The sequence below is a fragment of the Canis lupus genome, chromosome 28 (assembly GCF_011100685.1).
Source record: "Canis lupus familiaris isolate Mischka breed German Shepherd chromosome 28, alternate assembly UU_Cfam_GSD_1.0, whole genome shotgun sequence".
In the NCBI taxonomy this organism is placed as follows: Eukaryota; Metazoa; Chordata; class Mammalia; order Carnivora; family Canidae; genus Canis; species Canis lupus.
The window spans coordinates 14171123-14185328 of NC_049249.1; the positions used below are offsets into that span (position 1 = coordinate 14171123).

Consider the following 14206-nt stretch of genomic DNA (forward strand, 5'->3'; position numbering starts at 1 on the left):
CATCCTTCCAGAGCTTTCTTTTGGCATCAGCACTGCCACTTCCCACAGGTAGCCTGCCTCTCCCTCTGCCTATGTCTCTGCCTCTCTCTCTGTGTCTCTCATGAATAAATTAATAAAATCTTAGAACAAACAAACAAAACCCCATTGGCGCTGGGTGAAAAAATATGCAACATAATGGGACATAAAAACAATATTATATAATATGATATATAATGAGATATACAAACAACATTTAATAGAATTAAAATTGTAGCACATGAATAACTATTTTGCAAGAACCATACAATCAAAAAGGTAAAAATTGTCTATGGGGGAAAGATAAAGGAAGGGAACAAGCTATGTGCTAAAAGAGAATAATTAACTAGACAACTTTTTTTTTTAAATAGGCTCCAAGCCCAGCGTGGAGCCCAATGTAGGGCTTGAACTCACAACCCCGAGATCAAGACCTGAGCTGATACCAAGAGTCCAGCACTTCACAGACTGAGCCTCCCAGGTGCCCCTACGTAATATTTTTTTAAAGATTTTATTTATTTATTCATGAGAGACAGAGAGAGAGAGAGAGAGAGAAAGAGAGAGAGAGAGAAGCAGAGGCACAGGCAAAGGGAGAAGCAGGCTCCATGCAGGGAGCTCGATGTGGCACTCGATCCCAGGACTCCAGGATCATGCCCTGAGCCAAAGGCAGACAACCACCTAGCCAACCAGGCATCCCTAGATGATTTTTTTTTTTTTTTTTAAGATTTAAATCAGACCTTGAAGGATGAGTAGGAAAGAGGGAGAAAAGGAAAGACTTCTGGAAGTCAGAAATGAATACCACAAGCTAAAGCCAGGAGGCAGGAGTATGCTGAACAGGTGTGTAGGAGAAATGTTTGATTGGAGCAGAGGGACATATTAAAGCAAAGTGGGAAGTAAGATTGAGAGGGAACTAGATAAGATTGTGAAGTTCTGGAAAGCCAGACAAGAGAATTTAAACAAAGATAACAGAGATAAAATAGCCAAACTAGGATTGAGCTGGGAAGAATTGTGATGCAAATAAAGTCTAAAAGACAATATCTGAGGAAGTGGAATGATAGCCTAGAGTCAGAGAACTGGATTGGAGGTAAATATGGGGAACTAAGCAAAAAAGAAGGTGATAGTCTGGAAAGACTAGCATTGGAGATAGAGGCTGGAAGAGACATTTTGAGAGATTATCAGCTGAGTACAGACACTAAGAGACAAGGATGAGTCAGAGTACGTTGAGGTCTTAAACCAGGAGGTTGGGAAGAAATTAGGTCCAATAGTAGCTGTGATTTCTCATACTAGAAATAGAATTTTTCAGTAAAGCGAAGCTTTAAAAGGTTCTAATGATTCAGTGTTCTTCTCGAGCAACTGCACTATAAACAGGCTCATGAGTGTATCCATTTTAGAGTTGGCAGAGATCTTTGTTTTCCAGATGACAAGAGAGAGGACCAGAGAGCTTCAATTAATTGTTGAGTCAACCAATTAACTGGAGAAAGGATGGGCTAGAACTAGACCTCTTAACAATGAACTTTCCTAAACTTTGTTGGATATGAGAGGCTTCAAAATCAAAGCAGTTTATACTTGGATTTCTCAGTTTGCCTGACCTTAAGTAGTCAATTTTCAAAAAAGAGGATTTACCCTTTCTGTACCCAGTCTCTGCCAGCTCACTTTCAAACCATATGCATATGAACTGTCTTGCTGGTTGAGCTTTCAAACAAAAACTTGGATTTGTTTTACAAATCCTTACTTCTACACGGCTGGACAAAGTGAGGATTGTCACTACAAGCCTCATCTGGCAGTGTTTTCTTATTTACTCCTCTTTTTTTTTTTTTTTTAAGATTTTATTTATTTATTCATGAGAGACACAGAGAGAGAGAGACAGAGGGAGAAACAGGCTCCATGCAGGGAGTCTGATGTAAGACTTGATCCTGAGACTCCAGGATAATGCCCTGGGCCAAAGGCAGGCACCAAACCACTGAGCCACCCAGAGATCCCTACTCCTCTTTGGATAACAAAATAAATTGAATGACTTCTCAGCAGAATAGAATCTTAGGGTTTAAAAGATCCTCCCACCCAAATCAATATCTTATACACATTACCCTACAGATAGTCACCTGGCCTCTATATGTTTTCAGGAATGGGATGGTCCATTCCTTTGTCAGTTCAGCTCTGATTACTAGAAAGCTGAGTCTGAGTCCTATGCCACTGAAGTGTGGTTCAGTGAAAATAGCACAGGCCTTGGAGTCCAGCAGACTTGGGTTAGAATTCTGCAATGTGACTTGCTGTATGACCTGTGCAAATCATCATCTATCAGTTTCTTCATCTGTAAATTAGGGATAGTAATGCCTATTTTACAGAGTAATTATGAATATTAGAGATTATGTAAATTTTTAAAAAAGATTTTATTCATTTGAGAGAGAGAGAGCATGAGCAGGGGGAGAAGCAGGCTCCCTACTTCTGCTGAGCTGGGAGCCTGTCATGCAGTTTGATCCCAGGACCCTAGGATGATGAGCTAAGCCAAAGGCAGACACTTAACTGACTGAGCCACCCAGGTGCCCCATATTTGAGATTATGAATATAAAATTCCTAGTACATGCCTGGCACAAAGAGCTAATATAGTGATAATTGTTATTATTGTCATATGCCTTTCAAATACTTTCAAACACTTGAATTTCATTGTCACAGTATTCCTAAGTGATCTTTTTCTTAGAATAATCATCTATCAGTATTTTCTCCCATGCTCATTCTGGCCTTGGCTATGCTCCTGCATACCATCTTTGTGAGACATGGTGCCCATAACTGAACAAAATGTTCCAGGTGTGGTCTGACTGCTTCAAAACAAAGACCATAAGCCTCTATTTTCCAGACACTTCTTCAAGTTGCCTACAGCCCTTTTAGCATTTTTAAAAAAGATTTCATTTATTTATTCATGAAAGACAGAGAGAGAGAGAGAGAGGCAGAGACACAGGCAGAGGGAGAAGCAGGCTCCATGCAGGGAACCCGATGTGGGACTCCATCCGGGGTCTCCAGGATCACACCCTGGTCCGAAGGCAGTGCTAAACCACTGAGCCACCCAGGCTGCCCCCACCCCCTGTTAGCATTTTTGGCAATTGAGTCACATACCGCCTTAGTCCTATGAAAACTTCCAGGTAGTTTTCACGTTTATGAATTTGAAGTTCTCCATTTTGCACTTGTGTAGAACTTTTTTTATTAAAGAGTAAAACTTAAAAAAAAAAAAAGTAAAACTTTTTTTGTTAAGTGAAAGCCTGTCATGTATTAGATATTGTGGTGAGTTCTGTGGACATAGAGATGACTAGAATAAAGTATCAGTATACTAGAAATGCGAGGTCCACAAGATTGGATCTATCATGTTCACCAATGAATCCCCATTTCTTAGGATGATGTCCGGACACAGTTATGTGCCTACTGTTCACTGAATAGATGAATAAAATAGTTTACAATGGAAATTTTTCCTGTAAGTGAAAAGCCATTTCCCCAATCCATTTATTTTATCAATTCAGATATTCTGTACTAGTCTATCACTTTTAGCCCAACCCTAGTGTTGAGAGATTAGGGTAGATCCCATCTTCAAAACACAATCAACCAATCTCTTTCAAGACCAAAATAAATACTTATAAGCTTTACTTGCTGGATGGCCATTATATCCCATCATTGAAGGCCTTTTGTAAGCACTTTCTGACCGTTACTGCAAGGCTTAAATCCCAGGGTTAGCAGTAACAGGCCATGACTTCTGAGTACTAAACACCTAAGAATTTTCTGAGCGGAGTTCTCTCTGGCCCTGACTTCTTGTGGGGGTAGAATAAGGTCCTCAGGAGCAGTGTGGGATAATAGGTTAGAAGGACCCTGGAATTCTGCTTTGGCCTGTGAGGTGCTGCCAGGACCTCTAAGTCCTCTCAGTTTTTTCCAGTATTTGGGCTACAGGTGAGGCAATGGTCGCCATCTTGATATCAAATGCCAGGCAAACAGCCATTAGCGTCGCTCGGTAACCACGGAGACACCCGTGCCCCCTCCCGTTTCCCATCCGTAGAGGCAGTAAACTACGATTCCCATCAGCCGATTTTCCCTATTTGATGGCGAGTTGTCTAGATGTGGCTCTCGGCCACCGCGACCGTGCCGCAGTGAACCGCGGGAATTGCGGTTCGCTGCGAGGCCTCATTTTTTGCCGCGGGAAACTCCGGCACTACAAATCCCGTGAGCCAGCGGGATCACGCATGTGCACGGAACAGCGGGTCGTCCCTGGCCCCCTGCCGGTGGCTGAGAGGTAAGGGAGGGCGGGGGGCAAGGAAGAGGAGGCGGATCCGGGCGCTGCGTTGGCTGCGGCCTGGCACCAAGGGGGCGGCCCCGGCGGAGTGCAGACCCAGCGGCCCCCGGTGATTATGGACCCGGCCGAGGCGGTGCTGCAGGAAAAAGCGCTCAAGTTTATGGTGAGGAGGAGGCGCAGGCCGGGGAACGGTGGAGGCGGTGGCGTTGGCGACGTTGCTGAGGCTCGGGCCTGGGCCGCCCGCCCGCCGGAGGAAGGGGCAGCGGGACCCTGGGCCGAGGCTGGCGGCGGGGGCTGCTGAAGGGACCGGACGGGAGTTCCGGGGAGGCGGGAGGGGTTGCGGAGAGGACCCGGGGGTGGGGGCAACAGCTCCGCCATCTTGTGGATGAGAGGCCAAGTGACAGCGGGAGCTTAATCGGGGAGGGGGCTCTGGACGGCGCGCGGGGCCCTAGAGGGAAAGGGGCGTGGGGACAGTTACTGAGGAGCGGAGGAAGCCCGGAGGAGAGACGCCGTGGGGGTGCTGGCAGGGCCTTCTCGGTGTCAGGGTTACGGGTAAGGCCCAGCTTAGGAGATGCGTTCAGGAGTGGGGAAGAGGAGCGCGGGATAGTGGAAGGAGAGCTACGGGGTGGGGGGCCTGGTGTGACGGGCAGGGAGGGGTGCAGATGGATCTAAGGGGGTGGAGATCAGGCCAGCGCCGGTGAGAGACTTTTAGTTTTGTGGGGTGGGGGTGGGGAGGAGGGGAGACAGCCTGTGCCTTCAGGGTACAATCCCAGTTTGGCCAAACTAATGTTCACAAACTCTGGAAAGGAAGAGGTCTAACTTAGGAGGATAAGGGCTAGGAATGGAGACCTGGGACTATGGTAATCTCTAGGGAAGGAAGGGGGTGTTGATGGTGAGCCAGAATTACAAATGTCAGGAAAAGAGATACTCTACTCTGAAAGGAGAAGCTAAATATTGTAGCGAGGACACAGTGATAAAGAGCAAGAGGTTGATCCATCAGGAAGACCTGGGTACAGGAGATTGGGGAAAAATTAATATATAATAGGGTAGAACAAAACATAGTGCTAAATTGCAAAGATAGTAAAATGTGGGGACCTGGTGCTATATCAACTTTCTGAGAAAAGAAGGGCCATGGAGATTACAACCGCAAGGCTCCTAAGAAGTGATGGGATCAGTGGAGAAATTTCAGGAGGCAACGGGGAGATGTAACTAGTGGGAAATAGGAGATGTCAGAATTGGTGGTTCTTACCAGTTTTAGGTTGAAGCACAGTATGAATTTGGATTGGAATTTGTTTGGGCTTATTTAACTCCCTTTGGAGCCCAGTTCTTTTAACTTTGTGTCATGCTTTCCTTTTGCTATGCTTGTTTGGCAAATTTGTATAGGCTGGTATTTGATGCTTTTAATCTGATGCTTCTTGTATATCCTAGGTGTAAAACCAGTCTTTGTGGTTACAGCTAAAGAATGATGGAATGCATAGAGTGCTATTTTAACAGGTGGCCTTGGGGATATTATTTGCAGTGGAATCTTGCTTTTTCAGAAGTAATTGTAACTTGTCACTCCAAATCTTGTTTCTTTGATAGTTATTTTTGTTTTTGCTTGAAATACCAAAACATATCCAAATAAACATGGACACTATCCCAATTGAAATTTGGCTTTAAACTACCACATTTATAAAAATACTTCTTCAGAAACTGGTCAAATTTACTAAAATTTTATTTTGTATTAGTGCTTTCAAAAACATCTAACTAAAGTTTGAATATATCATTAACAAAATACCATTATGCCTGAAGAAGGTTCTTGAAATTATAAAATGTTAAATTTTTTTGGACTTTAGAAATAAGAGGAAATTGCTTTATATTTTACGTTATTTTGCATAATCTCTATGTTAAATAACCTGTATGCCAGCCTCTACGTGTAAGTCAGAAAACTGGCAGCTGCTTATTTTTGTTTTTCTACTTAGAGGTTGACTGCGTCCTAATCTTGATACTTGTGTCAGATTTATGGAATAATGTGACTTATAGATCATAAAGAGACATGAAATCATCTTCTTTACTCCTCATTAGACCTCAGCCTGGAACTTGATCCCTGCTTTGTACAAGTGAGTTAATGTTTGGATAGATAATGATCTCCTGATTGAGTTAAAGTGGACCTGGAGATGGCTATGTAGTAGTTTGCAGCTTTTAGGGCACCACACATTATTAAATATTGAGTCAGTTTCTGTAGGGAGAAACCAATTTTTTTCTTTAATTTTAGTTACTTTTATTTTTGACTTTGCTTGCTATTTTGGCTACTGTTTGGGAAAGGGCCAACTGGAAGAGAGTCACTAAGAAGGACACCTTAATAACTGAAACAGAGAATGGAGAGTTAGAGATTTCATATTTTTCCACTCACAGTCTTACTATGAATTTGAGTAAGTCACAAATACCTTTGGTCCCATTTACCCTGCTGTAATATGCGTCTGTCTTTACTCAGTTTTGAGATAGGAAGATGTTTTATTTGTGATTGCATCAAGTAATTAATGCATAGTACACATGGAAGAATGATCCTCTTAATCAAATTAAGATTTTTGTATAGTATTTGGCTTTGTTTTGACCTTAACTGCTTCCTTCAATTGTGAATGGCAGTTTTTGTTCGGATGCCCTGATTTCCATGGTTTAAAGAAATGTAAAATTTATTAAAAATGCCAACATAAAAAGATACTGTCTTTCATGAATTTTGCTTATCACAACATTAATGTATAGTGCTTTGATTAGGAATTTTATAATAAAATATTATTAACAAGACTGCTAATTCAGAGTTGACCATGGTTCACACATAGTCTAGATTTAAAGTTTACCTTCGGATACTTATGAAAAATAGTTGAAGTAGAATGCTTAATTTCTAAAAACAAATGATTTTTTTTTAAAGATTTATTTATTCATGTGAGACACAGAGAGAGACAGAGAGAGAGGCAGAGACACAGGCAGAAGGAGAAGCAGGCCCTTCGCAGGAGCCCGATGTGGGATTTGACCCCAGATCTTGAGATCACCGCCTGAGTGGAAGGCAGCAGCCCAACTGCTGAGCCACCCAGGCTGAGCCACCCAGGCGTCCCTAGAAGCAAATGATATTAAAGCAGTAGTTTACATTAAGTAACTGGTATGCAAATATCTCGTTTAGCCATAGTAGGGCCTCAAGCACCTTTCATTTATTTATTTATTTATTTATTTATTTATTTATTTATTTATTTATTCATTCATTCATTCATTCATTCATTCATTCATGAGAGACACTGAGACAGAGAGAGAGAGAGGCAGAGAGAGGCAGAGATACAGGCAGAGGAAGAAGCAGGCTCCATGGAGGGAGTCCGATGTGGGACTCAGTCTTGGGACTCCAGGATCACGCCCTGAGCCAGAGCAGACACTTAACCCTTGAGCCACCCAGGCACCTTCTTAACTAATACTTCTTTGGTCAACGAAATTATAATCCAGAAAAGATAAATGGGAACTGGAAGAGGATCTGAAAAGAAAAATGAAAATGATTGAGGGAATGTAGGTATCATTTATAAGCAGATATTAGAAAAATATATATGGGGGATAGAAAGATGAGTTGAGGGATGAATTTGAAGTTTATTTTTAAAAATGAACAGGATGGGGGCACCTGGATGGCTCAGTGGTTGAGCATTTGCCTTTGGCTCAGGTCGTGATCCCAAGATCCTGGGATTGAGTCCCACATTAGGCTCCTCAGAGGGAGCCTGCTTCTCCCTCTGCCTATGTCTCTGCCTCTCTCTCTGTCTCTCTCATGAATAAATAAATACAAATCTTAAAAAAAAAATGAACAGGATAAACCAGTCCCAGAATATTAAATCTGGGGAAACATTTGAAATCTGTATGAATAATTTTAGGGCATATAAAATAGTTTTTAATAGAATTGATAAGTGAAACTGTAAAAGGTAACTTGGCAGTGTAATAGACCACCCCACAATTTAGTAGCTTAAACAATTTATTATTTCTCTCAAATTTGTGGTTGACTGATGGGTTTTCTGTTACACTTGATATTGGTTGGGGTGCCAGCATGGCTGGAATGTTCACAATGGCCACACTCACATAGCTGACCACTTTCTGAGAGTTTAGTTATCCTAAGGCCTTCAGTCCTGCTTTATGTGGGCCTCCTTTCTCCACATGGCCTTTTGATTTCTTATGCTTGGTGCCTAGATTCTAAGAAGGAGTATTCCAAGAGACAGGAAATAGAAGGCATTCAGCCAGTTCTCTTATGTCCTTGGATTGGAAGTCTGAGAGTGTCCCTCTTGGTCAAAGACAGTCAAGGCCAGGCCAGAGTTAGAGGGAAAGGAAATAATCTACCTGTAGACCAGAAGAATAACATCCATAAACAGGGAAATTGTTGGGGGCCATGCCCTTTTGAGACTGGCTACCAGGGATGTTATTCTAGTTAGAGATTCACACTAAAAATACAAATGGAATAAGCCAAATTTGTGAATAACAACACCAGGTTTAGCTTTGAAGCATCTCTTTTTTGAGGTTAACTTCTTAAGGAACTAATGTGATCTCCTGCATGACTTGCCTTAATGTCACTGCAGAGATAATACTTGGTGAATTAATATGACTCAGTAACTTTTCTTATTTGCTCGAGAAGTGTATGTATCTAAAAGCAAGAAATTGCATTTTAAAATAAATACTCAGATTTTTCACTCTGATGGGCTTTTCTTTGAGTCAGTGAGATTGATTACCAGCTGGTTGGGTGAACATTTGAAACAAGTTCTTAGTTTAAGGTGTCAGAGTTTCTATGTATCTCTTACCTGTTCTCAATTTAAATTAGCCTTCACTTTCTTTTCTGGATACTTATATAGGTATTAAGGTATGAAATTAGGAGTTAGTGATAATTCTTTGTGCTAATTTTTAAAATTCACGTTTTTAATAGCTGTACATAACATTGGAAGTGAAATTATTAGATGTAGAGAAAATTCTACTTTGAATGATTGTCAGAAATTTTTTATTGCTAAATTAGAAAATGAAATTATAAAAGAGACCACTTATTATTCTACATTATTTGTATAGTGCTTAAATCCTGAAAGAAAGGAAGCAGATGGGAATTTTTTTTTCCCTTGGTAAAGGGAGGTGGGACATATATAAGATCTTGATCATGTATAGAAAAATATTATTTTATGGGAAATGCATTAAAATATAAAAGAATGAAAAAAGAGATCTATGCTGTTGAAGTATCTTAAACCCCATCTACTTTTTTTTTTAAAGATTTATTTATTTGAGAGAGAGAAAGCACATGCACACTCTTGAGGAGGAGAAGGGACAGAGAGAGAGAGAGAGAGAGAGAGAGAGAAAGAGAGAAAGAGAGAGAAGCAGGCTCCCTGCTGAGCAGGGAGGAGGACTCCATCCCAGGCCCCCAGGATCATGACCTGAGCCCAAGGCAGACGCTTAACTGACTAAGGCACTCAAGTGCCCCAAATCTCATCTACTTTGTAGCAATATTTTAATATAGCACAGGAAGTGCTTTCTAAGTGTATAATAATTCATTGAAGATGAATTATTTTTCAATGTTTAATGGTTAATGTTTAATGGTCACTATAAAGAAAACTGCTTCTTTGCTTAATAATCCAGCATCCTTAAGTTGGAATAGAGGATGGAAAAAATGTGGGAAAGTTCCACTGGATCTTACCATTTTGACTAGTATTCCACAAGATTCACCTTGTACTTTGAGAATCTCTGGATAATTCCCTTTACTTTCTCCAAAGCCCAACTGAGACAGAGCAAAACAACTATCTTTGAAGGCTCAGAGATAACAAGTGAAGTAAATACTGAGAGTAAAGTTGACTTAAGACTGTGATTTTGGGGACACCTGGGTGGCTCAGCCTTTGGCTCAGGGAGTGATCCTGGAGTCCCCAGGATCCAGTCCTGCATCAGGCTTCCTGCAGGGAGCCTGCTTCTCCCTATGCCTATGTCTCTGCCTTCTTTCTGTGTGTGTCTCTTGTGAATAAATAAATAAAATCTTAAAAAAAAAAAAAAAAGACTGTGATTTTTGTTCCCTGGGATACTACCATCATAGTTCTTGGATCGCCTTCATAATGTGGCCAGGGTGGGGATGGGAAGCAAGGGAACAAAAGCCACAGAGCTGGGAGAGGATTCCTTCCTGCTGAGATGAACCTTCTGCGTTGGAATTTTCTTGCTCCTTCCTGAGATTTGGCTCTCCCTTCACGATACTGCCTTCTTATTTCCAAGCTTGTGTTCTTACCTGACCAGACTGTCAATAATGGATAACCAGTAGAAGTGGGAGAGTTATGCTTTTTAAATGTTTTTTTTTTAAAATATACTTAGCCACAAATAGCTAACAGTTATCATTTAGTATTTACTATGTGCTATTCAAATTCTAGATTCTTTTTTTTAAATCTTTAAAAAAAATCTCTATACGCAATCTGAGCCTTGAACTCATGATCCCGAGATTAAGAGTAGCATGCTCTTCTGACTGAGCCAGCCTGGCACCCCTAAATTCTTTGCATATATTATTTCATTTAATTCTTCCAATAATAGATTCAGTACTGTTGTTACTCCCATTTTCAGGTAGGGAAACTGATTCTGGAGAGAATAAGTAACTTGTACAAAATCACACTTTAGCAAGGAGCCTGACATCAAACCCATGCAGTCTCACCCAGTACCCTGACTTACACTATATTTAATCCTTGAAGAGCAGAGAAACAATGGAATATGATGGCATATTTCTTTGCTAGTCACTTGATGGCTGGAGTGGAAGAGTTACTGTCCAGACTTCCATGTAGATTTTCTAATCATTTGAATTATTGAGGAAATGGAATAGTACTTTATAGTTGTCATAGTATCATTGCATCAGTCAGCTTTTGCTGAGTAATAAAACCACAAAATATGGCATTCAGTGATATATATTTATTCTCACGAATATGTGGATTTGCTGAGTATTGGATAGTATAGACTGGGCTTAGTTGGGAAACTGGACTTGGCTGCTCACTGAGGACTACTGTTACATATGATATTCTGGGACTCAGACTAAAGAAATGGTGACTTACCAGGCAAAGCTCTTATAGCAAATACACAAAAGAGCAAGTCCAGTTATTAAATTATTAAAGTACCTTTCAGTTATTGGTTGTGTCACACTGACCAGTATTCCATTAACCAAAGCAAGTCCACATGGGCAAGCCCAGAGTCAAAGGGCAGGAAAGTATATTTTGCCCATAGAAGGTGTGGGGGAGGGAGTAACTTGCATAATTAATGTACTACAGTAACAGTCTATAATATACTCTAGGATACTTGATTTATAGAGGAACGATGAAATGCTTACTGTGACAGCTTTCATTCTGTTTGTTGTTGTACTGCCCTGACTAGCACTTCTCACTTTGGTTACTGAACAATACCTCTGGGTTAGATACTTTCAGAATCATTACTTAATATAGCAGGTATCTTTGCATCATGTTATGTGAAATAAAAAAAAAGGCATAAAGAGAAAATTAGATTATTGACATTAATCCACAGTGATGCCCTGAAAAGTTCATCAGTATTACAAGCTATTCTTCTATCTTTGGGAAGGATAAAATTGATGTCATTCCCATGGCATTTGTGACAGAATTTGAACTATAACAGAATTTGAATCAAGGTCATACATAATGCTCTGACAACTCCTTTGGAAGCAGGTTTAGAGCTCTTAAATCCCTTCTGCACCAAAATTTGCGGTTGCAAAGATACGGTACTGATATCTTCAGATGTCTGGGGGGTATACAGGCTTTCACTGAAAAGTCATGGAAGCAGAAATCCAGGAGTTATAGCATGTGGATAATACTTTTGCAACACAGATGTACAAATCCTTGTACTCAGGAGCTAACACAGTAACACTAATCTGTTAATGTGGTTATTTATGGATTGTTGGATTATGGGTAATATTTCAAAATATTTAACAGCATCTGAAAATATGCTAGTAAACACACAAAAGCATTACTTAGGTGATTTTTCTTTTCTCTGCATTCTTTAATGCTTTCTACATTTTCTGTAGCAAATATGTATTTTTATTTTTTATTTTTTTATTTTTTTATTTTTTAAAGATTTTATTTATTCATGATAGTTACAGAGAGAAAGACAGAGAGGCAGAGACACAGGCAGAGGGAGAAGCAGGCTCCATGCAGGGAGCCCGATGTGGGATTCGATCCCAGGTCTCCAGGATCGTGCCCCGGGCCAAAGGCAGGTGCCAAACCGCTGCGCCACCCAGGGATCCCTGTATTGTTTTTAATCTGAAAAATTTAAATTTAGTATACTGAGTTCATATATTTAGAAAATAAGTACCCAAATGAAGACCTGCACTGATCATGGACTGCAGTGTAGCCAAGCTCATTTTCTTTTCTTTTCTTTTTTTTTTTATATATTTATTTATTTATAATAGTCACACAGAGAGAGAGAGAGAGGCAGAGACACAGGCAGAGGGAGAAGCAGGCTCCATGCACCGGGAGCCTGACGTGGGATTCGATCCCGGGTCTCCAGGATTGCACCCCGGGCCAAAGGCAGGTGCCAAACCACTGCGCCACCCAGGGATCCCCCAAGCTCATTTTCTTAACTGGAAAATGGGCAATTGTTAGTCTTACCTACTTGAAAAGGTTCTCTTTTCCCCCTTCTCAGTTCATTTTAAATTGTGAATTGCCACGTATGTGTTAATTGATCATTTATACCATTAAACTCCTTTTTGTATCCACGATTTTCATTGGAAATTTAGGACTATATGTTCCTAAATTGTGCTGGAGAACTGCATTTTCCTTTTAAATAGTACTTGGCAAAATCAGTGGCTTGACAACTGAAGATGAGGCCATAATGATAGTTGGCTTGCAACGGGATTCGATAAAAATGTGAACATAAACTGAGTTGCAAAACGTTGTGTTATATGTGGAGAGAGGTAGTTAGGGGGTAGGAGGGGATGAAGATACAAAATTATTATTATTATTAAATATTTTACTTTATTATTTATTCATGAGAGACAGAGAGAGAGAGGCAGAGACACAGCAGAGGGAGAAGCAGGCTCCATGCAGGGAGCCTGATGCGGGACACGATCCCGGGACTCCAGGATCACGCCCCAGACTGAAGGCAGGCGCTACACCGCTGAGCCACCCAGGGATCCCTGGAATTTATATTTCTTAAAGCACACCAATAAGTGCCAAAATAGAGGCATAAAGTGCTATAGAAGTTGTCAGAAGGGAAATCATTTTTTTTTTTTTTTTTTTTGGAAATCAGTTTTTAACTGGAGAGATCTTTGAATACTTTGTGGAAGAAGAAAGCTTCATATTGGATTTTATAGAATAGATAGGTTTTGACAGAGTTGTTTTTGAGGTGGACAGTTCCAGGAAGAGGGAGTAGTTTGGGTAAAGGCCAGAAAATCAAGAGATGGGCAGGCATGGGTTGAGTAGATAGATATGACTTGAACATTGAGTGCATAGCAGACAAGAAAAAAAAGAGACTGAGGACTGGGGAGTTTGGACTGAATCCGCCTTGTATTTAAAAATCATATTCTCGTGTATTTTGTGTGTGTATGTAAGCTTTTTAAAGAAGTAAAATTATACAAAAAGGTGTACAAATCCTAAGTATATAGCTCATTAAAATTTTACCTAGTTATCACTTCTGTGTAAGCCTTATCTAATCAGTATAGGTTAGTTTTTACTTTTATTTGTATTTAGCCTCATATAAATGGAATCCTTCTAGTATATACACTTTGGTGTCTGCCTTCCTTAGTCCCACATTGTTTGTAAGACCATTCATTCAGGTTGTTTTTCCTTTTTCTCTATATAGCAATAGTTTAAAAAGAATGATGCAGTTAGCATCATCATTTTATAAAAGGAAGAAAGAGCACTCTAATGCCACAAAAGTAGCAAGGATATAATCTCAGTATAAAGGAAAAAAACTCTTTGGGGTAAGCAG

General features: G+C 40.4%; 1 protein-coding gene across 7 annotated transcripts in view; it reads left to right on the forward strand.

Annotated features, from left to right (window-relative positions):
• The first annotated feature begins 4285 nt into the window (after nt 1-4285).
• Nucleotides 4286-14206, forward strand: part of BTRC (beta-transducin repeat containing E3 ubiquitin protein ligase) — a 184361-nt gene continuing 174440 nt past the window's right edge. For 4 of the 7 annotated variants that reach the window (XM_038578563.1, XM_038578568.1, XM_038578569.1 and 1 more), the window contains exon 1: nt 4286-4442. In XM_038578563.1, coding sequence (XP_038434491.1) covers nt 4395-4442 — 48 coding nt within the window. In that variant the 5' untranslated portion in view covers nt 4286-4394. Of the gene's footprint in view, nt 4443-4760; nt 4832-14206 lie in introns of those variants that run through there. The other 3 variants (XM_038578564.1, XM_038578571.1, XM_038578566.1) reach the window with 2 other exon arrangements.